The 25,270-nt window shown below is 45.6% G+C and overlaps 1 protein-coding gene and 1 long non-coding RNA gene across 2 annotated transcripts in view; one reads left to right on the top strand and one right to left on the bottom strand.

The window, feature by feature from the left end:
• The window catches only part of LCAT (lecithin-cholesterol acyltransferase), a 455,195-nt gene that overhangs the window by 15,633 nt on the left and 414,292 nt on the right, over positions 1-25,270 (bottom strand). The window contains exon 5 of the mRNA XM_078671393.1: positions 24,407-24,631. Coding sequence (XP_078527519.1) covers positions 24,407-24,631 — 225 coding nt within the window. The remainder of the gene's footprint in view (positions 1-24,406; positions 24,632-25,270) is intronic.
• Positions 1-25,270, top strand: part of LOC144799823 (uncharacterized) — a 463,812-nt gene that overhangs the window by 119,011 nt on the left and 319,531 nt on the right. The window lies entirely within an intron of this gene.

Below are 25,270 nucleotides of genomic sequence, written 5' to 3'. Positions count from 1 at the left end.
GGGGTCAAGGGCATTAGACCGGACAAGATGTTCCGACAGGGCCAGATTGACATGAGCCTCCATTATCTTCGCCGGCCAGGGTAACAAAGAGATCGGGCGGTAACTTTCGGGCTTCGAGGGGTCTAGGGTGGGCTTCTTAACGATTGGGGAAACCACCGCCTGCTTCCATTTCGTTGGAACCACACCTGACTCCAGTGAGAGGTTGACTAAAGAACACACAACAGAGCGTCCCAAGAAGGCCTGATCTCTAAAAAGAGCAGATCTTACTGGATCCAACGGAGAGCCAGATTTGACCTTCGACGCAAGTTTGTCAAACCCTTCCGGGAGTAGGGGAGGGAAAGAATGCAAGGTAAGGTGGCTTAAAGCCCCATCTGAGACTCCCAGGTCAGTCCCTGTGCTGGGGAATGTCCGATAGATAGCCTGGACCTTTCCCAAAAAGTAAGAGGCCAGAGACTCACAGTGGGAGGTAGACTCCGAATCCACAGAGGGAGTCCGCTTCGCCAAAAGATCTTTCACGGCCTTGAATATAGTCTTTGACGGATTTAAGCTGTTACGAAATTCCGCGGCATAAAATGCCGCACGGGCCTTACAAATAGCCCGGTGATAGATCTTGACGGAGGCAACATATGTGGCTTTTAAATCAGCCTCATAAGTCTTCCGCCATGCTCTTTCCATCCGTCTGCAGATTCCCTTCAAGGCACGCAAGGCACCGTCATACCAAGGGCTCGACTCTCTGGTACTGATTTTACTCGAGGTCACCCCTCATGACTAACTACCAAGAGGATCCGTTGGATGCTCCCATCCTAACCATCCAACTTCCTTCTATCACTAAGGCGGAATGGGAAGAAGGGATGAAGAAAGACTCTAAAATGAATTCTCTAAAAAACGTAATAATTAATGGCTGGCCAGAGAAATGCAGTAATGTCATGGATGACATGAAGGGCAGTAAAACGTGAACTAACCATCATTGACGACAAGGTTTATCGCAGCAAGAAAATAGTCCCACCTGCCGCCCTCAGAGATAAAATAATAGACCTTGCCCATGAGGGACACTTGGGCAGAAGTATTACCAAAACAAAAGTCAGGAATAGCTTTTGGTTCCCGAAACTGCACTCAATGGTGGAAGTGAAAGTCAAGGAGTGTATTAGTTGCGCTTGAAGCGACAAAACTAAAATCTTGCGCAAAGTTCTCTTGTCTCCAATAGAAGTACCGGAAGTACCATGGACAAAACTCGCTATGGACATAATTGGTCCTATGGAGGCTTTAGGGCCCCCAAAAAGATTTATGTTTGTTCTAGTAGATTAGACCTCACACTGGGTAAATGTCAGATTCACATCTACCACTACAACCAACAATCTCATCACGTTTCTAAAATCTGTCTTCTCATTTGAAGGGATAACAGCGGTTCTAGTAACCGACAATGGAGTGCAGTTTACCTCTGTAGAAATGAAGAAATTTCTTAGGGACTTAAACATCAAGCACGAAAAAACTTCCCTCTACTGTCCAAAAGCCAACGGCTTAGTGGAAAGGATAAACTGCATGATCCAACTGGCTTTAACATAGATGATTCCATTAGAGATTGCTTATGGGCCTATCACACAGCACCTAACCTCGTCATCGGAATCTCCCCTTTTGTTGCCCTAAGAGGAAGAGAGCCTGGCACCAAATTGAACCCCCTCTGGCTAGATGGGGGAAAAGCTGTGGCAAACAACAGTAGGGAGAGGCATCAGAAAGTCCAGCGACATCAAACCAGCAGGCGTGGTGCGTCCATTGGGCGCGGGCGTAGCCCCACCGCCCGCAGCTCCCTCGGCGTCTTTGAACTTAAGTAAACTGATTCAGTTTACTTAAGTTCAAAGGCGCCGAGGGAGAACTGACAATCATGTCAGTCAGCATGACGTCGGACCGCCCACCCCCTTCAGAGTCTGAAGGGGGTGGGCGGTCTGGCATCATGTTGACTGACATGATTGTCAGACCAGTGGGGGGCAACAGGCAGCAGCACAACACAAGTGCGCATGAGTGGGGACGGAGGGTGAATTTTCGCACTGTGCCCACTCATGCGCACTTGTGTTTTGAGTTGTTTGCGCATGCCCATTAGGAGCCCTTCGGGCTCCTAATGGGCGTGCTGCTATTTCAATACCCCCACACGACACCCCCCTCCACCCCCCAAACCCCCTCCCCCCTCCCCCCGCGAGCCGCGACTGCAAGGATCCCGTAAATGGTTAAGATGACATTTCCAGGGCCCCTGACACCCGTGCCACGCTTCTGAATGAGACGTGCAGTGCAGTTAGCAGCAAAACACGAATGAAATTTCCTTCGAAAAGCTCCACTTAAGTGACTTAGGCCACCAGGCAAATTCTTACCTGATTAGAGTGTGCAGGTGCTGTGGCTGCGTATTATTGCGGCGTGTCAGCTTACAAGGTCTGTCTGTGCACTTTCTGTTTTAAATAATACACTGTGGCTTTCACTGCAAACTTATTTGCAGAGCAGCCGAGACTATGATAATATAATTGCTTTGCTGTTGTGGTGCAATGCCGACGTCTGTGCTCCGACCATTACAGGTCCCTATTAGAACCGTCCACGACTAATTGTGAGTATTTTGCCACCAGACAGTTGCCGTAGATTGAAAAACTAGAGAATGATTGCATAAAGAATCATTATGTAAGTCTGGTTCCCGCCTGCAGTATATGGATGCCTTTGGCAGTGACACAGGAGTGGGCTCACAGCTTTGTCTGCTTGTCTTACAGTGTATACTAGGACACACTCTACCTTATGAAAAACAATCCTACTACCTAGGCTGAGCATGATGAGTGTGAGATGGGGGGGGGGGGGTTTGGGGGGCTGAGCCTGATTTGAATTCAACGCTCTCTGGGTACACACACTGACATTAGGCCGATAATGGATGCATTTCTTCAGAGAGCCCCATTTTCCACGGTGGACGATGCTCTGTTTTCAGTAATGTGTGTTTAACAGTGGAGTGTTTTTTTGTAAGTGCTTGTTTGGGCTCTGTGTGTCCTCTCCAGACAGCATAGTCTGTTCACCTCACACAGAAGTGAGCTCCGAATGCTAATTGCTGGGGGCAATTTTAATAGTAGTACCACTTCAGTCAGTCAGTCTGTAATACAACTGGTGCTCAACTCATGTAAGTAAAGCGCCCTGATACCTTCGGGTCGAGTTCGCGCTATTAATTATAACTGCAAAAAAACAACTTAAGAGCGGTAGGGTAGGGTCAGCCCAGGCGTGTGTCAGACTAGCAGGAGGGCGGAGGGACTTCACAAAAGGGCATGTGGGGAGGAGGGAGGTTTACAAGCAGCATGGACCTCGCGGGCAAGGGGTTGGTAACTAAAGTGCAGCAACAGGAAAGCACTGAAGTAAGGCCCTATAGTGTTACTGTTTTCAAAGCTTGCCGGGTGCATTGAGGGGTACCGGTATACACGTGCTGTCAAAGAACGGTGGTTTCCAAAAGAAGCTTCATTTTGTTTTATGTAGCACACATATCGTTTCTGGGCGCTTTATATAAGAGAAGTTGCTATTTCTGTAGGTTCGTGTGTGTCCTAATACATTTGTGACAGGAGGACCCCCTTTCGTCCTAGGTTGAAGTATTGCTAATTTATTATACATTAATTTATTTACGTCACTGACACCTCAATGCATGTGTGGATGAGGAAGGCATGAAATTGTATGTAGCTTCTTGCTTCTCAAATTTGCTTGAAGATACACGATTTGCCCACTCATTTTTCTAAATGTTCTCGGGGTAGAACCGAACCCCCCCCCCCCCCCCCAAACCTTTAATTGTTCGGGCTTGTGATCATACACGGAAACGTTATGCCTCACCACTTTAAAATCTCACCAGCCACCACTGCAAACCAGTTACAAAAATTGGTATAACCGAAAACATGGGGTACAAGAACTTAACCTCAAAGTTAACAACTCAGTCGTGGTAAGGAAACTCACTCATGTACAGGTTGGGCAGAGCAAATTTTTTTCCTCCTCAGAATGTAAGGAGCACTGGGAAAAACGTGGTGCAGCTGGAGGATGGACATACTTGGAGCAGGGATAGACTTGCTACGACTAACTAGCTGTTTATAGATAACTCTCAATTTTCTGTTGCCTTGTTATATTTCATGGGTAAGGAGATGTGTTATAATCTTCCCCTCCTTCTTCCCCTTGGCATCTTCCTCCCACCCCTCCTCCTCCACACCAGTTAGTACGCCCGGGTGTTCATGTTAGAATGGTGGCAATGCTTGTATTCTGAGAGTGGATGACCAGAATAAACAGCACTTACCTGTTACTCCAGTCTATGAGTGAACAATTTATGGACTTACAACAGTATCTTCCTTCTGGCCGCTCCTAATATACCCTGATTGTTACAGACAATTCCTAAGTTACCAGAGTACATGTGGCAAAGGGAGACAAGCTTGATCACTTCCCCAGTCAGGGCAAAGTCAAAGTGCAGCATCACCTGCTCATCTAGTTCTTCTGTAGAAATGTCTTTCTTTGACCTTTACCTCCCTGATACACTAGGAGGCAGCTGATCTCACTCTAGAAACACACTTTGAAAGCTTGGGTGCAAGAGAGATCAGGATCCTTAGATCTTTCACTCAAGCAGGAGGAGGCATCTAGTTTTTGTCATTTTTCAAGCCCAATTGTGTTCCAAAGTCTCTAAAGTGGGAGCTTTTCTCATACTAGTTGCAAGCTAGTGATTTTTTAAAGGCTGTAAGAAAGTCCAAAACACAATTTACCCTTCTTTTACAGCATGTCCTCTAAATTTACTACAAGACAATCATAAAATTCTATAATCTGAGGCGGTTTCAAAGATGGCATAAGGCAAGCTCAGCTGTCTTCGAGCTCTGTCTGACAATTCTTGAGATGCAAACAGAAGAAGATGATGGATGGAGCGTTGACATTTTTAAGACACTCTCCCCCAGTAATAGATCTGGGTTGAATCCATCATTGTTCTTTGGCTCACTTCGCCACCCCAGTTCAGACCCAGCTATATGCAAATTAGTCTTGACCCTGTGCCTCATGGGAACAGGCCATCCCGAACTGCAAAACCAGGTCTTCTCTGGGCAAGAAACAAGCATCCTGGGCCTTTTTCGGGGTAACACCCCTCATCAGCCAGGATAGCTTGAATCCAGTAGCAAAGTGAGCAAGGGACCCAAGTCTGGGCATACCCTGCCAGCTTAGGGCGAACAAAGCAAACACAAGGAGATGATGGACGGAGCGCCAAAACTTTTCAGACACACCCAATCCGTGAGATGCTCCATTGAAATGAGGCTTTCCATTTTCCTACTAGTGGAAAACGTATGCAGATTGATTCTGGGTCGAGGGCGCCTCTTGGGGTGACAGTAGATACTATGGTTAGAAGGTCAGCATCAAAAGCCGATTTACATTAGAGCCATGCTTTATTATAAAATTTATACTGTTACATAAAAACAGAGCAGTTCATATTCTAGGAATGTTCTTAACATCCTTTATATACTTCAGTTCTCTGAAATGTCTCTATTTACTGCCAAGCAGTAATACAACAAAAATAAGTGTGTTCAACATTGTGACAACCAGTGAACTTGTGCGTAGTTTTAACCGTGCACCCAAGCACTCTTAAGGAACTTGGACGCTGATCGCAATGGTGTAATCTGGACATGACAACTCTACTACAGCAAAAAGGCCCAGATTCACAAAGGTTTAGTGATGAGTTAGTGTTTCTTTTGTAACACTAACCTGACACTAAACCTATCTAGGGATTAATAAACCAGTGCTAATTGGAATTAGGTTTGGTTTGTATGGAAAAGTAACAGTGCGAAACACTGCTTTGTATGTCTTTGCAGTAAGTGGGGTGTTACATCGGTGTTCCCATGCAACCACCCATGCTTTTTGACACTAAACCCTATCTACTAATAGTAGTCCCTAGGGTTTAGCAACAAAAATGAACACCACTGTAAAGCAGGGGTTAAAAGGTGGAATATTTGTATTTTTCCTTTCTTTACGAACTTTCCAGGAGTGCTGCACTGCGCAGCACACATACACAAAAGGAAAAGGTTTTAAACTTGTCCTGCTTTTGTATTTTGCACAGGAAGGGTACCCTTACTGTACAAAACCTATGGTAGACTCGGGTACGCATCCTAGCACTATGGCGCTAAGGTGTGTGCCTGGCGCAAGGCAGATGAAATTAGCACCAACACCAGGGAGAGGGGAGGGGAGTGCCATCTCTCTGTGAACATGGCGTTCTCCTGCTCTCTCCCTTTCACACAGCGCAGCCTCTTTGGCTGCTGTGCTGCGTTTTGACACCTTTCAGAAACTGGGCCAAAGGGTATGTGCAACCCTTTTTAACAGGACAACGGGAGTGGTTCCCCCCCCCCAGAATCTTTAATGTTGACATTTACCAGCAGAGTTCAAATGTAGACAAATACTAATTGCCTGAACTAAATTTTGAAATAATTCCTTGAGTTTTTGGCATACTGTTGTAGCATGTTCCTTATTTTGCTCTGCACTGTAAAAATGCGTAAATGTTTACTAACTATCAAAAAGGTGGACTGTACTACGACATCAGCACTGTGTTTAATGCAAATACATCCTGGCCATATTTCTAGATATGTGTCAGTATGATTATGTTAATAAATAAGATATATGCTGCAAGGCATAATCATGTTTTTTTCTGAATAGTTTTAACACTATAGAGTTACATACGGCCACATGCATCATTGTTGGTATTTGCGATTCCTAAATTGCGAAAATTAAGGAATCGCAATTTAGAAATTGCAAATACCTATGCATTAAAAATTCGCATTTCTTTTTGCGATTCCTTATTTTTCCTTATTTGCGATTCCCAATTTTGCGAATCGCAAATAAGGAATCCCTTTACATTGATTCCTATGGGCCTAGAGGCCCATAGGAATCAATTGGAAGGCATTTTCATTTTGCGATTCGCAATTAAGGAATCGCACAATGAGAATGCAATTTCAAGGGTGCAGGGGGAGTCCAAAGGACCCCCCCTGCACCCCTGAAATGTACCTGAAAGTGCTTTTTTCACACACACATGCCCAAAGGGCATGTGTGTGTTTAAAATGAAACTTTCAAAAATGCACTTTAGTGCATTTTTGAAAGTTTTTTAAAATTACCATGAAGGTTAACTTCATGGTAATTTACCACTTCTAATTTGCGAATTCCGCAATTTTTTTAAAATCATGCATTGCATTTAAGAAATCGCAAACTTGCGATTTCTTAAATGCTATCGCAATTTGAGAAATCGCAAAAAAATTGCGATTTCTTAAATTGCGAAAATGGCAAAAAGCTTCATGCATCCCAAAAACGGGATTTGCATTCGCAAACGGCCGAATTTTGCGATTCGCACTGTTTGCGAATGCAAAAACCCTTGATGCACGTGGGCCATAATCCAGTAAATCTAGATGAAAAACATGGGGGAACCAAATACAAAGATTCAACCACCTACATCATGATGTAGATATGGCCAGAGGTTGCAGTGTCCTACTCCTATTATTGTGCTTGCAACCTAAGCAGACTGTTGTAGAATCCCTCTAATTTACTCAATGTAACTACTTTCCTTGTGAGTTAAAACAGGCCTTTTCCAGATTTGAATATATTGTTACAGATGATCAGTTCTATTCACAAACAGTCCCTACATAAGTGGAGCACAAGCATGAGAGTTTCTGAATTTCTGCATGCAAACTTGGCAGTTGGTTTACCAGCCAGTTTTGTTTGCAGGAGTATTATTTGCACGTGCATACATTCTGCTTTGTGTGCTGATTTTTTGCATTCTTAAGCAGCACCTAGTATAGTATTCGTAGGGCGTAGCCAGGGTATTTTAATTATGTGATAGGACTGTGCAATGCAAACGAGGTGAACACTTGCGCAGTCACATATTTCTTACATTCTCAAATATTTGGAATACCATTGCTGCAATTATATGCACTAGCATCTGGATGATCCAGCTTTAGGTGGTGGTGCTGTAAGCTTGAGAAAGTATAACACAATTCCCCAACTTCACGTGGGATTTGAGGAATGAGGAGCTATTTCTCGTAAACTAATTTTCAGTAAAAATGTATTTGCAATTTATTTTTAAATATCACATGCTTATACATGACGATTTTCCAATCAATCAGGGATTTTTAGATGCAGGGGATTTCGGCCAAGGCTAAGTCAGCGGAGCGGAGGTTTCTCTTGGGGGAGTAGAAGGAGATTCATTTGTTGAGGTATTAGGGCCTGGTGTTGTGGAGGGCTTTGTAGGCGTGTGTGAGCTGCTTGAAAGTCACTCTTTTTTCGACAGGGAGCCAGTGGAGGTCTCGTAGGTGCTGGGTGATGTGGTCTTGTCGTGGGATGCTGAGGACTAGTCAGGCTGTGGCATTCTGGGCGGTCTGTAGTTTGTGGAGTAGAGATTTGTTGATTCCGGCATAGAGGGCGTTCCCGTAGTCCAGTCTGCTGGTGATGAGTGTGTGGGTGACGGTCTTCCTGGAATCGGGAGGGGGATCCATTTGAAGGTCTTGCGGAGTTTGCAGAGGGTGTTGAAGCATGTGGAGGATACAGCTTTGATCTGTCGGTTCATGGTGAGGGAGGAGCAGAGTATGACGGCGAGGTTGCGGGTGTGGTCCGTGGGAGTGGGAGCGATGTTGAGGATGTGGACTTACAGTTTCTCAGAGTTGAGCTTTAGGCAGCTGCTGCTCATCCAGGTTGCGAGATCCTTCAATCCTTCCTGGATTTTGTGCCTGGCAATGTCGGGTTCCTTGGTGAGGGAGAGGATGAGCTGGGTGTCGTCGGAGTAGAATACTATGCTGCGTCCATGTTTTCTGACAGTTTTTGCAAGGGGGGTCATGTAGATGTTGAAGAGCATGGGCTGAGGGAGGATCCTTGGGGTACGCTGCATCTGATCTCTGTTGGTTTTGGGAGAAAGGGCGGTAGTCTAATTCTTTGAGTTCAGCCGGCGAGGAAGGAGCGGATCCAGTTTAGGGTAGTTTCCTGTATGCTGTCGTCGTGGAGTCTGGCAGCTAGTGTGCGGTGGGAGACAGTGCCGAAGGCTGCTGAGAGGTCTAGTAGAATGAGGGCTGCAGTGTGGCCTTGGTCGAGGAGTGTGTGGATGTCATCCATGGCGACTAGGAGGACGGTCTCTGTGCTGTGGTTGCTGCAGAAGCTGGAATGAGATGTTGAGGATGTTGGATTCTATAAAGTTTGTTAGCTAGATGTTGATGATCTTCTCTGTGACTTTGGTGGCGAAGAGGAGGAGGGAGATGGTCCTGTAGTTCTTGAAGTCTGTCAGGTCTTTGGAGGTCTTCTTGAGGAGAGGTTTGACTTCTGCACGTTTCCAGTCTTCATGAGCCTGTTTCGAGGGTGCAGTTGATTGTCTGAAGTACTTCTGGTGCGATGGCAGAGGCGACCCTGTGGAAGATGTGTGGCGGGCAGGGGTCAGTGGGTGCTCTGGAGTGTATGCTCCTCATGGTCTTTGCGGTGTCTTCTGTGGTGACAGGGGAGTTGCTAGTGGAAGGTGTTGGGTCGGTCCCTTAGTTAAGTATGTCAAAGTTTCCACAATGTTAAGGCTTCGCATATACAGCGTTTAAGAAACTATGCCTATGTTAGAAGTGAATATGAACCGTCAGGTTGAGGCTACTGTGCAACCAGAGCCTCAACTGTCAACCATGAAACAAGCATTGGCATAGCCAATTGACCTCGCCTTTGTGAACTTCTAAGTGTTTAGCCAGAGCTGTTGGCTTTGCCGATGTCTTTAAGCTATGTTGTAGAGCAACATGGCTGCTGTGCAGCATGTTGAAAAGTTATAATTAAAAAGTGCTTTAAGCATTTTTGTTACCTTATATATAACCAAGAAGATATTATGTACAACTGAACAACCTGATTAAAAAACATATTATCATCATAAAAAATGTCTCTAGTTTTTTTTGTCCTTGAAATCCTGGCAACTTTTTCCTGCTTGTTCTAATGCCTGTTTGTTAATGCTATTTTTTATTACTGTGGGGGGAGAAATAAACAGCGCTTGTAGTGTGGTGGTGCTGTATTGGTGAAGAGCTGGTGCTGCGCTAATGCAGAGCTGGTGCTGCATTGGTGCTCAGACGGTGCAGCGCTGGTGCAGTGCTGGTTATGAGGTGGTGCTGTTCTGAGACTGTGATGCTGAGGTGGTACTGTGTTGGTGGTTAGATGGCGGTGCACAGGTGCGGCTGAGTGATGCAGAAGGCAGTGCTGAGTTGGTGCTGAGGTGGTGTTGAACTGATGTAATGGTGCTGTCGTGGTGCTGCGCTGATGCTGTAGTGGTGCTATGCTGGTGCTGAGTGATGCTGAGGTCATTACAGGTTGAACTGCATCCTCAGCCAGGAATGAAAGGGACAAATGTAGCATTTCTGAAACCTGCCTCAGCCTTTAGGCCTCTGTGTCGGCCTTTTAAGATGCAGTGTTTTTTCCAGTTATTTGCATTTTATATTCTTTGTAGAGTTGTGTTCCTCCTGAGAAACGATATCAAGCTATCTGAATGTATAGCTGAGAGTTAGCATACAGCTGAAAGTCTATGTCGGAAGGGGTGTGGAGGTGAGGGTCTGAAGCACCTACGACCACCTCCGTCCCAGGGGACAGAGGTGCTGCTCAGGAACCCCAAACAACTGTAACTTGGAAAACGAGGACTATGATTGATGCATGGTGTCATAGAGGTGAGATGTCGGTGCCGAGGTTGCCACGGGAGAAGCGAGGCATTGAGTCCATGAGGGGCGGAGGCATTGAATCCGGGACAGGGGAAGTTAGGTGGCATCTGTGGTGAGGTGTTGGTTCCAGTGAGGCGGTGTGAAGTCGAAAATTTCGTTAAGATACGCTTGTCAGTTATCATCTCCGCGATAACGTGATGCTGGCACTGGCAGTGACGGCGTAGCTGCAAGCGCTGGAGTCGAAAATGCCAATAACTGCAAGTGTCAGCAGGCGTCGAAGGGCATCAGAGTGCAGTGCAGATGGGGTGGTGCATTGTGCACTTCACTAGTGGTGCCTCTGGCCTCGGTGCAGGTTGCAGCATCACTGTCTGCATCTCCAACGGCATCTGAGTTGCTTTTCTTGCTTAGCACCACCCACGCAATTCTCAAGGCCTAGGTACTGGAATTGGCACCCTTTTGAATGCAGGATGCCACACAGGAATCCAGGTGCTAGTCAGTGGGTTGCAGGTGAAGTTTTTGTGTCCCCGAGACTTAAGAACAGGAGGCCAGCACATACAAACCCTTGGAGAGTCTTTTTAGGCAGGTTCACAGCAAAGTTCCAGTCTTTGCCCTTTCCTTGGCAGAAGCAGCAATTGCAGACCAAGTCAGCAAAACGCAAAGTGACAGTACTCCTCCTCACAGATCTCCAGCTCTCCTACTTAGCAAAGGTTACTAATAGTTCCAGAGTGAGCATCAGGGATGTAGCTTGGTTGTATGTAGTGCTTAGAGAGCAATATGTTCCTTGAAATGGAAAGATACGTTCCTCATAATGGCATCATACATTCCTTGTAGCGGCATCGCCTCCTTTCTTTTGCAATATCATTGTCCCAGGAACAGCACTGACTTTCCATGGGTCGCTCTCGAATGGCAAACGGAACTTACTACCCAGATGCCAATTCCGGACAAGAACTGAGTCCTCAACTTGTATATGCCTCTGTCTGGCTCTTCTCCTCCTTGACCTTTAGTCGTTCTTCATTTTGTGTTGGCGTGAAGCCTCTGCTGCTACATTTCTGACTGATGACAGCTTCCCAATATGAGGAATGTTGTCACCCACCACCATATTCATAAACAGAGTGCTGAGGCTTACCCTAGTCAAAGCGTGTGAAGTGAACCGGTATTCTTGAAGGAAAGCATAGAGGGCACATTCCATATTCTGATTTTTGGCCAGTGCAATCCTCAGAACATTATTCAAGGTTTGCATGAAGTATTTGGCCTCCCCATTTGACTCCTCAAGACCTGGCTCTTCGAACAGTAGCAGCATATCCCCCACCCCATAGTGCCTTGAGACCCTCACGGGTATGTAGTGCGCTTTACAAATGCTTGATTGGTTGATTGGGGCCATCGGGGAGTTATCCTCCGGTGACGAATACCCCTGGATGTCATGTAGTCAGCAAACCCCTGACTGCAGAATGGGGCACTGTTATCTGTCCGGAGCTCACTCAGCAAGCCACAAGTAGACATGACCTTCTATACTCTTGGTATGGTCTGGTTGGCAGTTATGGACTCAAGAATCTCGACTTCAGGATATTTCGAGTCAACGATTATTACCAGCATGTGCCTGCCATTTGGTAGGCTTCCAAAATCAGCACTTGCACAGTGCCATGAAAATGGAGGAGTGCGTTCTGTGATCAGAGGTGCAGGCAGGTCTGCGGGACCAGCAGTTTGTCATAGGGGGAATTGTAGCACTCTACGTTCCACCTAGTCACCAAGCCCCAGAAACAGATTTTGCATCTGAGCCTGGATTTTGTGGGCAGTTTGAGCTACATCTACTACTTATTGTTATAGTTGTGCAGGTGTCACCAACCTGGGACCCCTCACTAGGAACCCTTTGGGAGAAACAGTAGGTTCATGATGGGCATTATGTTATATTTTGAGGCACTTATTGAGCACACGTACACCAAAAAATGTCTCTTGTCGCAAATGTAATAGAGGCTATTGCAGCAAGAAGAGCTTAGCCGTAGGCTTGTCTAAACAGCCAGGTTTTAAAAGTTTCCTAAACCCCACAAAGTTGGCTGCAGATCTTACATCAGAGGGGAGTTTGTTCCAAATGTGGGGAGCAATCCCTGAAAATCTAGCCCCACCTAGATTTTTTTCTTTCAGTTCTTGGAACAGTCAATAGATCCAGGTAGGCTGATCTGAGCTGACGATTTGGGGTGTAATGCGGAATTCCAGAGACATAAAAGCCAGACATTAGCCATGAAGAGATTTAAAAATAATACATCCTGTTTTAAAAATAGTCCTCTGGGCTACCGGGAGCCAATGTAGTTTTTCCATCAGGGGTTGGTGTGGCAATTGTTAAGCTTACGATAGACCAGCCAGGTTGCCTGGGTTTGTGCTATTTGCAGTCTGTGATTTAGGCCAATAGGGAGTCCCAGGAAGCGACATTTGCATAGTCTATTCGGGATACTACTAAATGTAATGATAACTTGGGTGACTGCTTCAAGGAGAAGTATCCAGAAGTTGGAGAAAGCATGAGGATGTCACTGCTCCTACCTGGGGTTTCATAGCAAGATCCTCATCTATGAGGATTCCAAAGCTTTTAACCACTTTCTTGGACGTAGGGGTCAATCCCATCTCAGAAAGTCAAAAGGAGGGATTCCATTGGTGGAGTTTATTTTTTGCTAACAACAATCTGTTTTATCGGAGTTCTACTTTGATGATGGCAGTTCATCCAATCCTGAATATATAGCATAGTATCTTGAAAAAGTTCCTTGGATTCCATGGTATTCTCAGTGGTAAAACTCAGCTGCATATCATCAACATAGTTGTATATTCGCACGTTCCGCTGCTGGGAGAGTGGACGCATATAAAGATTAAAAGAAGGAGGTGATAGGGAGGAGTCCAGAGTCACTCCGCAGTTTAATTGAACCTTTGATGAACATACAGGAAAAAGACAGACCAATTGGGAGCGGTGTTTAAGGAAATATTCCATCCAGTCAAGGGCAGTACTTTGCAGGTCTATGGTCCTGACAAGGTCGATCAGAATAGTGTGATCTATCATGTCAAAAACCGCTGATAGATTTAACAGGACCCGGGCCTATGTGGTACCTCTATCAGCTTCTTTCCTCATGTCATCCATAACAAGAAGGACTGTCTAAGTGGAATGAGCTGGATGGAAGCCAGCCTATTGAATATAAACATAACACAATGTATAGTTGTAAAGCGCAGAGTCACCCAAGGGTATCTTGCCGCTGAATAACAGATGTTTACTGTTACCCAACTCAATGGTACTCATTTCATCAACCTCAGAAAGATGAAAGGCTGAGTTGACCCACTGGGATTTGAACCTGTGACCATTAGGTCAAACACAGGCCCATACAATGGACACATTAGTTCACTAAGCCACCAGACCCGGGCAAGTTAGACTCCTCCAGAAAGGAGCATAGATGCTGAGCAACATGAGTCTCTAATAATTTTGCCTAATAGGGGAGTAGTGAGATTGACCTAAACTTTTTCAAATTAGCAGGGTCCTCTCCAGGTTTTTTTTAAGGAAAGTATGACATCCTCCTTAAAGAAGTGTGGGACCTTACCCTGACCCAGGAATTGATTAAGAAGGGAGATGGCTATGTTGGGAAAGAAGGAGAAAAGGATTTTTAAAATCCGAGGGAGGCAGATATTGTTAGAAGAACCTGATTTAACTTTGGCCATCAAGTCAATAAAACAATCTTTACTAATGTATGGAAAATGTGAGAGTCCCATGGGGTTACTGTCTTCTAATGGATTTGCAGTGTTTAAGGAGCTGGAGGGAATGCTGTCTTTTATCACCTTTTTTTTTTTTTTTTTATGAATTTAAGGCATTGCATTACTTTTGAGTCGGAACAACCGGTAGAGTTACTGCATCCAGATTGGATAATTCTCTAACAGTCTCAAATATGACCTTAGTTTAATTATCTGAGTTATACACTTTATTTGAAAAGAAAGTAGATTTTGCCTGTAAAATGAGTCTTTGATAAGTATTTAATCATTGAACAAAAACTTCCTAATTTTCAGGCAGATAGGAATTTCACCATATCCATTCTGCTTGTCGAAGTTCAAGTTTTGCAGACTTTAACTCATCCAAGAATCATTTAGATGGTTCACGAAGTTGAGATTTTTTTGTTTTCTGAGCAGGGGCATGAACGTTACTGGTTACTGTTAGCCAGTCTGTTATTACCTACTCAGGAACGTCCAGGTTCTCAGTATGAGTAGGTAGGGAGTGTGCCAATGTATCACAAAGCGAGTTAAGATTTGTTCGATTCCAATTTCTAGAAGAGGTCCCTGGACATGAAGGGGGTTTCAGCCAGGAAAGGTCTTTCAAAATAAACTTAATACAGTGATGGTCAGACTATATGCAAGGGGAGACAGTAAGATTCAAAATAGTTAAATTGTAAGACCAGACCTGGTCTAAGTTATGATGCCGATGTTGCTCATGCTTTCCAGGAGGTTGGTAGAGTTGCCGGGGTCACCAAGGTGGAATTTTAAGTCCCCTATGAAGATGTAGTGCTCTAAGTTGATTGCGAGCAGGGCGATGAGTTCTGGGATGGAGTTGCAGAAGCTAGAGTGTGTTCCTGGCAGTCTGTAGGCAAGGGTTCCTCTGATGGTGCTTTTTCATTCTGTGTGGAGTTGGAAATTGAGGTGTTTCATTACCGATTTTGGGTCATCAGGGGATGTCATGCAGCGGACTGTGTCCCTGTAGATGATGGCTATATTGCCTCTGTGCTTGTTGGTTGAGTCCCAGTGTGTTATCCTGTAACCTTCGGGGTGGTGGGGGTGATATCTGGTGAACAGGTGGGGTTTAGCCAAGTTTCTATGAGGAAGATGTCGTCCGGGGTGAGGGAGGAGTTTGTGTCTCAGACCTTCGTGGCATGTTTCCTGAGTGAACGTACATTGAGTAGGATTCACTGGAGTTGTGACGTGGTGGTCTCAGTTGATGTCACAGGTGCGGCCATGTTTGTGGTGTCACTGGTGTCATTGACTGCTTCGTTCTGAAGGGGAAGTGGCAGTGTCTGTAGGAGAACGGTCCTCTGGTGGTGCATAGAGATGTGTGGGGGCAGGGTTTGTTGGTGCGTCCTGGGTCCATGGCTCGGAGGTCAGCGGCGCTGAATCACTGTGGGGTGGAAGGGCCAGGGGTTCTGGTGCTAAGCACGGTCCAGACTAGCTTGCCTTTGGTGCATCAGCTCCACAACCAAGCTGCAGCCTCCATTAAGTAGGTCCCGGGAGGAAGCAGGGGCGCTGGGAGACAGTGGGCGGGGCTAGGCAAGAGGTGGAAAAACGAGACAAGCTGGAGCAGCAAATGGGAAAGAAGTGAAAAAACGAGGCAAAAAGCAGGAGGAAGCACATAAAAAAACAAGGAAAAAGCAGTGAAACAATGAGGCAGAAAGCAGGGGTAAGCACTTAGAAAAACAAGGAGAAAGCAGTAAAAAACACGAGGCAGAAAGCAGGAAGGACCACTTAGAAACACACAGGGAAAGGAGGGAGAAAGCAATAAAAATGAGACAGAAAGCAGGAGGATGCACTTTGAAAAATGGGGAGACAGGAAGGAAAAAGCAGTAAAACAAGGCAAAAGCAGGATAGAGCAATGCAGAAGCACGGGAGAGCTGGACCTGGGACCTGAGATTAATTTCCATGCCTCACTAAGGATTTGGGAGGGAGCTGACCTCGAATGTAGAGCATGTCTGAAGGAGAGGAACTGTGGGGCATATGTACAAGCCTCTATCGCCACCATAGCATCACTTTCAGTGACGTTGTTGTGGCGATAGGGGCTGCGCCTTAAGTACAAGGCAGGGTTAAGCCACTTAACTTGGCTTAACGCTGCCTTGTACATAAGGCCCCCTTTCACTCTAGGGTTAGCGTGAAAGGGGCGAGGGTGTTGTGGTGGGGCGTTCCACCGCAACACCCATTGTATTTGACTTTGCCCCCTATGTACAAGGGTGGCATATATAGGAGGCAGCGCCAAAATTAAGACCAGGAAAACCCTGGTCTTAAGTTAGCAAAACGAGGAGAAATTTATTATTTCTCCTTGTTTCTTTCTTTTTCCATGTGTGCTGTCCTGTGCAGCATACATGGAAAAAGCAAAATGCCATGGTTTGTTTAGGTACAGGAAGGTGTCCCTTCCTGTTCATAAACAAACCTTTACAAAACATGCCATTGTGTCACTTTCAAGTGTGCTGCATGAAGCAGCACACATGAAAGTGACACAATAGCATTTTAGGATTGTTTATGTGCAGGAAGGGACACCTTCTTACAAAAACAATCTTCCTCTGCAAGCAGCCACCCTTGCACTCTGGTGCAAGGGTGCCTGCCTTAGTGCTAAGTTGCTAAAATAAGCGCCATCGCAGAGGGAAACGCAAGGCTGCACCACATTCTTGTAAATATGGTGCAGCCTTGTGCTTCAGAAGTGGCGGAATGTGTCGTTAAGCCAAGGAGGCTAACGACACACTCTGCCACTTCCTTGTACATATCCCCCTGTATGTCTTGGCTACCTTAACCGGTTTGAGCATGCCTTTTAGCATTAGGAGGTAGTGTATTGAACGTGAAGAGTACAACGTTTGCAGCAGTAAATCCTCTTCTTTGGCATCTCTGTGCATGTTGACCATATGGAATGAGGCAGCCCTACCAAGGACCACTTGTTAGGAGGTAGTGTCATCTGGTGGTAAGGGACAGGCGGGGTCCGTGTACCCTTGTGGGTCCACAACATGAGAATCCCATGTGTCTACATATGGAGGCAAGTCATAAGGATCGTCATGTGTTGATCCCCAAAACCAGAGTGTGATGACCCCTGTGGTGTTAAGAGAACGGGTAGAGTTGGGAGGGTGGGGTTTGAGGCCAGGGAGAAGATAAGGAGTGGAGAAGTGGCTGAGGCTGTGAAAGACGGCTGGTAGCCTTGCTGTGCAGCTTTCCCTGTTTGATGGTGGTAGAGCTTCTAGAGCCTCCTCAAATTGAGCTATCCTTTATATGCCTGCATTTAGTGTGTTGATGATGGGGTGACGATGAGCCCCATGTGCGTTTGGATCATGATGTGTGTAGGAAGGTGGATACCTGACTATGGTTACCCCAGATTTTTTGCCTTGTGTTTAGCTGCTTTTCAACTTAGTTGGCCTGGGATCCTGCTAACCAGGGTCCCAGGCTATCTGCTCTCTCTTTAAAATGGACTCCATGTACCCTAGGTGCATAACTAAATTGGTATTGGACACCTTATCAGCCCCTGTACAGTGTACTATAGGTACCCAGGGCATAGGTGCATCCAAGGCTTACCAGGGGCTGCAGCATATCTTTTGCCACCCCTGGCTGGCCATCCAAACTGACACAACTGGCTGATCACTCAGCTGGGGCAAGGTTGTGTAATCACCCCTTGCTTAGGTATAGTATACCTATATCTAAACCTATATCTGGACACATATGCACCTATAAGTCACTCCTATGGCAGGCCTTAACAATTCTGGAGGCAGAGTGCTTGGTTTTATGTGAGATGGTGCTCTAGCATGAGCTGAGCCGGTCTGCAGCGTTCGGAGCCATTTCCTTACTGCTGTTCCAGGGTATTGCCATACCATATACTCTTAAGTGCATTATAATCCTCGCGGTTATTGCTAACTTTGGTTTGGCTTTATCAAAACATGTCGTGTAAGGTGTCATACACTTTGGAATACTACCCCCTCGCCAGTTCTGGCGACGGGGGTAGCATTCCACCCTTCTAGAGGGAGAGGACGTTACTTTACATAAAACGCGGTTAATCCTAACCAGAGCCTCAGCATCACAAAATGGATGCTGCTGCCCCGACACAAGTCTGACCTCCTGCTGCTGACCGAAACCTGGCAGGGGAGGCCTGGTCGCTTGCCCGTTGGCTAGTGGCCCCAGTACCGACGAACCTTTGAAACTACACTGCTAGTCTGGGTGCTCCAGACTGGCCCTCGCTCCCCTGAAAAGGAGCAACCCCTCTGACCTTGCTGGTTCGAGAAAGAAGCGATCTTCCAATCCTGCGTGGGTTGCCTTTGCCAAGGCCTGTTGACTCCAATCCGGAAACCGACACCGCCAACAGCGAGAGCCTTTGTGGGACAGCTCGTGATTTGACCCTGGTCATCCTCGATGCCCCCGAGTCCATGTGGCAGCGGAGACAAGCTTCCCGTCAACCACCTGATTGCGCCCGACATCGCCTGGTTCCTTCCTGGTCACTGGCTAGTGACCCAGACTCTGTCCCCTCTGCTTTCAGGTACTTTACAGCTTCGATCCACTCTTGGATCCAACCGGACTCTTCTCTCCTGGCCGCCTGCAGCATCTTCATCTCCAGGCTCCATAGAACTGCACAACGAAACCCGACACACTTTGGCACCTATGCACCCGCTTCCTGTGGGTAAGGTTACTCATGAACGCAGGTGCTCCTGTAGTGGTTTACACCTCTAGTGTCCTAGTTTAAAGTGTGGTAATTCTATTCCAGTCGGAAGACTTCTAAAACAGTAACTTTGTAACTTTTACGCACCATTGACTTTGCATCGGTGCATGCGTGTGCTTTTAGCGCTGCAACCGATTCCCGCGGGCTACTCCCGTCCTAACTGCTGTTAGTCCAGTGTAGTCCCAGGGATTCCCAAGGCCCCAGGCCTTACCACAATTCGAAAGGTGATACTTATACCACTTTTTTTGATATATGGTTTGAGTGGCCACCGGCCCTATCCATAATTGTGCAACTTTCATATGTTAAACTGTGCTTTTGTTTAAACGCTTGTGCTTCTATACTCATAAAGAGTACATGGGATTATTCTAGTAATAAATACGTATATTTTTATAATATATAACGTGTGTGGTGTCCTTTCATTTGATATTACAGGATTGCGTATGGTAAAACAGCTGGCTTCACATGCCCTCTTGAGTTTCGCCTGAAGGCTGCTTAGTCCATGCTACCTCTAGGATAGCTTGTCTATAGGTTGACTTACAACCACCACCATAAGGGATTGTTTGGACTGATACAAGGTGCCCACAGAATTGTGGACATCATGCATCAGTCCAACTTCTCACAATGTGTCGCTGACAGGCGCCAAGTTCATCCTGCAGCTCCTGAAGGACAGGTTCCACAGAGCAGACGGAACATGTCGGTTTCAGAGCAAAAAGATTTAGTGCGGGCCCATGGGTCATTGACACCAAGCAGATTTTCAACGTAGAAGGCTTCAACTCAGAAGGGGGTTTTGATGCTGAGGTGGAAGCAGTCAGCATTGAGTGTGTCAGCTTCATGAATTTCTTTGGCGCAGGGCCGTGGATCAGCACGGGGTACGAAGCATAAGTCCGTGCCAACCAGGGCCTGAATGCAGTGGCAGCTCTGAAGCATGTCTCCAAGCCTCAAGTGCAGCTGTCTGGCTTTTGGGTGGGGCCTTACTCAGAGAGCAATGGAGTAGGGGAGGAGGGACTTTACATATGAACAGTTGAGAAGGTGGGAGGTCTTCAATCTCGAATCGGCGCAACAATATTCTTTGGGGAAGAAGGTCTCCTTGTCGGTTGCCAAAAGCTCCGGCTGATGTTCCCCCTCAGGGTCCTCAGTGTCAAAGGGGTCTGGGGTGTCGTCTCAACCTTTGTGCGACATTTCCATTCTACAAGCCCAACGGTATCGAAGAGTCTTCTTCGACCGGAAGGAGTGGCATGCATCGCAGGAGGCCTCGTTATGCTTGGACGAGAGACAGAGGTTACAGACCTGATGTAGATCGGCTCAGGGGTATTTCAGGTGTGTTTTTCATCACAGGGGAGGCATGGTTTGACAGAATAAAACAGAGGGGGGAGGCGAAGAACTAGACCCTTTGATGTTTGAAGTTGGCCACATGCCCATTCAATCGAGCTGGGTGAGTCAAGATGATGCAAGAAAGGAAAACCATGATAGCAAAACAATACCGACAGAAGGGAGAGGAACCAAACAGAACATTGTGACGGCGTCGATCAAGAGCTCGGTAACACATATACAAATCCGCTGATGGTAAAAAAAAAAACCTTAATAATGGGGCTAATGACCATGCATATTACCAGGAAGAGGTGTAGTGACACTACCTCGTGACTCGAAGAATTCTTCAAAATATAACAACTGGCAAATTTTCAAACCCAATGCTAGATGTCAGGAGTATGCACAGCATGTGTATCTACAATCACACATGCCTCGAACAATATGGAATATGTTACTTACCCTGTAAGCATTCAAGTATAGTGCTTCAGATTTATATTTTTAGCATACTCCTGCCATATAGTGTTGGGCTGAGAAGTTTGCAACTTGTTTTTCTTTGAAGAAGTCTTTCAAGTCATGAGGTATTGTGACTCCTCCAACAGACTGTATTACGCATGTTCATCGGCTCCTTTGTTAGATTGTTTTTCGGGTCATCAAGTGGGGCGCAATAAAGGTCTCAGAAAATGATTCCCATGTTCAACCGTTGGTAGCTTGGCTGCGAGCAGGCAGGCTTAACTTCAAAGAAAGGTATGTAAAGCATTTTAAAAACCCGTGCAGTAAATAAGACACCACACACAATCAAAATCCAACACCAATTTATACAAATAGTAAATATTTTTATCTTTAAAATGACACAAAACTAAAATAATCCAATGTAGGGAACCAGAGATATACATTTTTAAATTTTAAGCACTATATAGCACATAGAAACCGATAAAGCCTATTGGGATATCTGGTCGTGCTAGACCAGGACAAAGTCAAAGTTTCAGAACAACCACCCTTAGCAGTAGGTCTTGGTCAAAGTTTTTGCCTTTGGACTTAGAAACTTTAAACTTTTCTGGAGCTTTTTTTCCTGGGTCCCTCCGAGCTCTCACCCAGTCCGGATTCGGTGAGGGTTCGCCGGCTTGCCTTGCGACGAGCTCCCGTTCAAATTTATGGAAGTCAAACCTCTGGAGCTTTCCAGCGGGACGAACCAGGGATCCAGGCCTGCTCACGGTTGATGGTGGGCAGCTTGACTCTCGCGGTTGGTCCCGGTTACCTCTTCTACATATGAACGTAGAAACTTTTACTGATATTTTCTTCAGGGGTCCCTCACTGCTCTTCACCAGGCCGCTTCAGTGAGGGTTTCCGGGTTAGGGTTTCAGCCAACTCCCGGTCTATCTCTGGAAGTCGGACTTTCTGAGCTTTTCAGCATGACAAACCTGGACGGCAGGCTGGCTAGCGGTTGAGGGAAGTCAGCTTGGTTGGCCAGGTCAAGTAGGTCCACTTATAGAGCTTTTTTCCAAAGTTGCTCTAAGTTTCTCCAGACTTCTGGAATTTCTTTCTGAAGTTCCTTTGAGGGCCCCAAAGAGTCCACATTTTACTCCAAGGATCTGGAAGTTCCAAGATGGTGCTTGAAACTTTGGGACTTCAGTTCCCACAATCCACTTGGACAAAACCCTTACAAATCCAATGATAGTACTCTAGGCTGGGAATTCTTGGTGGTGATGGTCCAGGTGAGCTCTGTTAATCTGTAGCTTGCAGGAAGTCTACTCTTTTGTCCTTTTGAAGCAAGGTAGGTCCACATGGATGTAGTTTCAAATTGTGCATCAGGCGCAGTCAGTTAGAGTACAGGGCCTGGTTGGTGTAAATCAAACTCCTTAGCATGGACCCTTATTCTATTTCTTCTTTCAGGCAGCAGATCTGAGAGGCTCTGCCCCACTCAGATACTTATTCTAAGTTCTATTGGTTGGTCAAGCAGGGCGGCACTCCTGTCCAATGAGGCCCAAGGCAACACTCCAGGGTCTGACCACTTTCTCCAAAGTGTGGCACTATATTCTGCTAAAGAGCACCATTTCTCCAAAATTCATCATGGCTGATTTTCTTTCAAGCAGAGAGAGAAAAGCTAACTAACCCATCCTACAGGATGACTCATCTACATATGCCCCCCCCTTGCATCTGGAAATTCCGGCCTTAAGCCTACCATCTGTCTGGGTTCAGAGGGTAAGGCTGTAACTGGATCTGACTTACACTGCCTGTCCCCTCCTCTCTTTGAAGAAGATGCTTTACAACCCCACCACCTGCCATAGCATTCCTATGTGCCAGACCCAGTATGGCTCCCTGACCCCTGGGCTATTTATCACCTTATCAAAGCAGCAGGTTGGCTAATCCACTTAACTTTTGCCAATCAGATCAGACTACTAGAGGGCTGGATTTTGGCTTACAGACAAGAATGTCTTATAACTTCTTGTCAATACATTTAAGAATACATTCAACAATACCATATTGTTGGATTTATCAAAACGAATTTAGGAAGCCCTTGAATTATATTTTATTTACCTGCTTGATATTGGTTATTATTTACTAACTTTTTGCCATGTTAACCTATGTGGCTTGGGTTTTGCAATGGGAAAATGACTTGGACCATTATTCTAACACCAGGTCTTATAAAATATATTTTATAAGGACCTTGCCTATATCTACAGGACCCCACACCCATGGAACACCTAGGGGAAACTTTAGGGCTTCCGAATATGTAAAAAATATTGCAGATCCTGACTCCACAGTGCTCCTACTTTCTGTTCCCTCATCAACCAGCATCTCTCCCCTTATCCTACTTCATTAGTTTAACCTCCCTAACTTTTCACAAACCCCTCCTTCATAACGTCCTGGTGATCTTTAAAAAATCAAACTTGTTGTTCTGGGTACATTATCATGAATGCAGATTCATACCTGTTGAAATGTAAAATGAGCGTCCTCCCAGCATATTCACCACCAAACCAACCTTTACTATCTGTTCACTCTCTGCTTTTAACATCACATGTCTCCACCCCTTCGCTCCACCTGTTCTCAATCAAGTACCCTCCCATACTTCGACTTGCTCAATTTACTCTCTGCCTTCAAATCCCACAGTGCACTACGTTTAACAACCCGTGCTAACTGAATCAGCAATTCACATCATCTATCCCATCCCTCTTCATCCATTCTCATCCAGGCTATCCAGAAAAAATACACCGCCCACCCTCAGATTTTATAAAGTTGATTGTTCTGGGTTATTATGAACAAAAAATGTAAATGCTAAATTTCATGCAGCATCACGCTCAGTATGCTTGAAGCGTTGAGATAACCTCCTTGTGTGACCCCAAAGTCAAACCACAATCGTCCCTAATATATTTGAAGGCAGAGAGTAAATTGAGCAATGGGTGGTGTAAGCTGTACTGGCCACCTGACAAGGGCCCTGACACTTATTTTGCCTGTGCTGTAACATTCTCTCGATAACTGTTAACTTTTTGGCTTTCTATACTTTTTTGTTGTTGCAACATATTGAGTTGTTGAATCTCAGATACTTAAATTCAACCAGCATACCCATTTCTATATTGTGGTTATATTTCTGTATGCCAGTTCTTTCCAAAGTGCACTCTATCTTCCAGCTCTTATGGCTTGAAGATCCCAACTGCTAACTGCCTGGTCCTACCACCACAACTCCCAACTACCAAGCCACTTCCACTCAACGTACTCTGGGTATGTATACCCAGGGTGCTTGACTTGAGTCAAGCACCCTGGGTGTACATACCCAGGGTGTACATATTTAGCCATCACCTGTGGCTCAATATGTACTTAATTGATTTTTGCATCTTTGTTACATGTGAGTACCTACCATTAAGTGACTATTGAAATATGCACAGGAAGAAGGCTCCAAGACTTATTACAAGTATAATTGATGCAAATTTCCTTTTTATGAGGGTATGTTTTGTGCATGTGAATACATCTTATTTAAGCAGGGCCTTAACCATCCACATCTTATGTCAACAACAACATGAGTAATCTACACAATTAACAGATACCTCACCTGACATCAGCACCAATAATGGCTTGACAGCTCCACCCCAGGGCGCCCCTAAAGAGATGAAGCCATTAATATGCTGGTCCTTCCATTCCTGGGGTTGCTTAGTTAAAAAATGAAGGAGATATAGGCAGCCAAGGCTATGACCAATAAGATACACTGGCTTCTGGTAAGCTTCATACATCTCCTCAATCAAGTCCTTCATCTTGTGGAAGTATTCCTCCTGTACATCTGTGGGGGTCACAGGAAAAACAGACGTTTGAATTACAACTTGTGTAGGTCATTGTACGCATAAACAGCATTATTTGCCATATACAATGCTCTTTAGCAATAAGCCACTGGCTGTTTACAAACGTAAGCATTCATTAACATAGATTTTGAAGAACTCTTGGTCTGTGTCACTCTTAGAGGATATAAACAGAGCACAGGACTGGGAGAAAAGTGAAGCATTCTTTTAAAGATCTATGTGTCAGCGATAATGAGTTACCAAAGTAACGTGTACCATGAAGTTCCTTGGCTTGCACATACTTGAGACTGTCAGACAGATTTACAAAGATGTCATGTAATTCGGTGGCTTTTTCTTGAAAACTGGAGCTAGGCCCAGCCTTCCGAATAACTCCATACATGCTCAATCACCAAATATACTATGATCTGCTCTGAACCAGCAATTACCCAAAGAGGAACCTGCTACATGCGGGTTCTTGTCAATTCTCACGTGGACTTCAGCCACCTGACTATATTGCTAGCCCCCTCGGGCTTCCTATTGTAAGCCGAATACAATGTGCCTTCACTTGATTTGCATCCACCACACAGCTGGTCCAGCCATGCTCTAAATATTAGGGGCTCACACACCTGTTCTGATGAAGATCT

The sequence above is a fragment of the Lissotriton helveticus genome, chromosome 12, assembly GCF_964261635.1.
Source record: "Lissotriton helveticus chromosome 12, aLisHel1.1, whole genome shotgun sequence".
NCBI lineage: Eukaryota > Metazoa > Chordata > Amphibia > Caudata > Salamandridae > Lissotriton > Lissotriton helveticus.
This window is presented reverse-complemented; position numbering and strand designations above follow the sequence as displayed.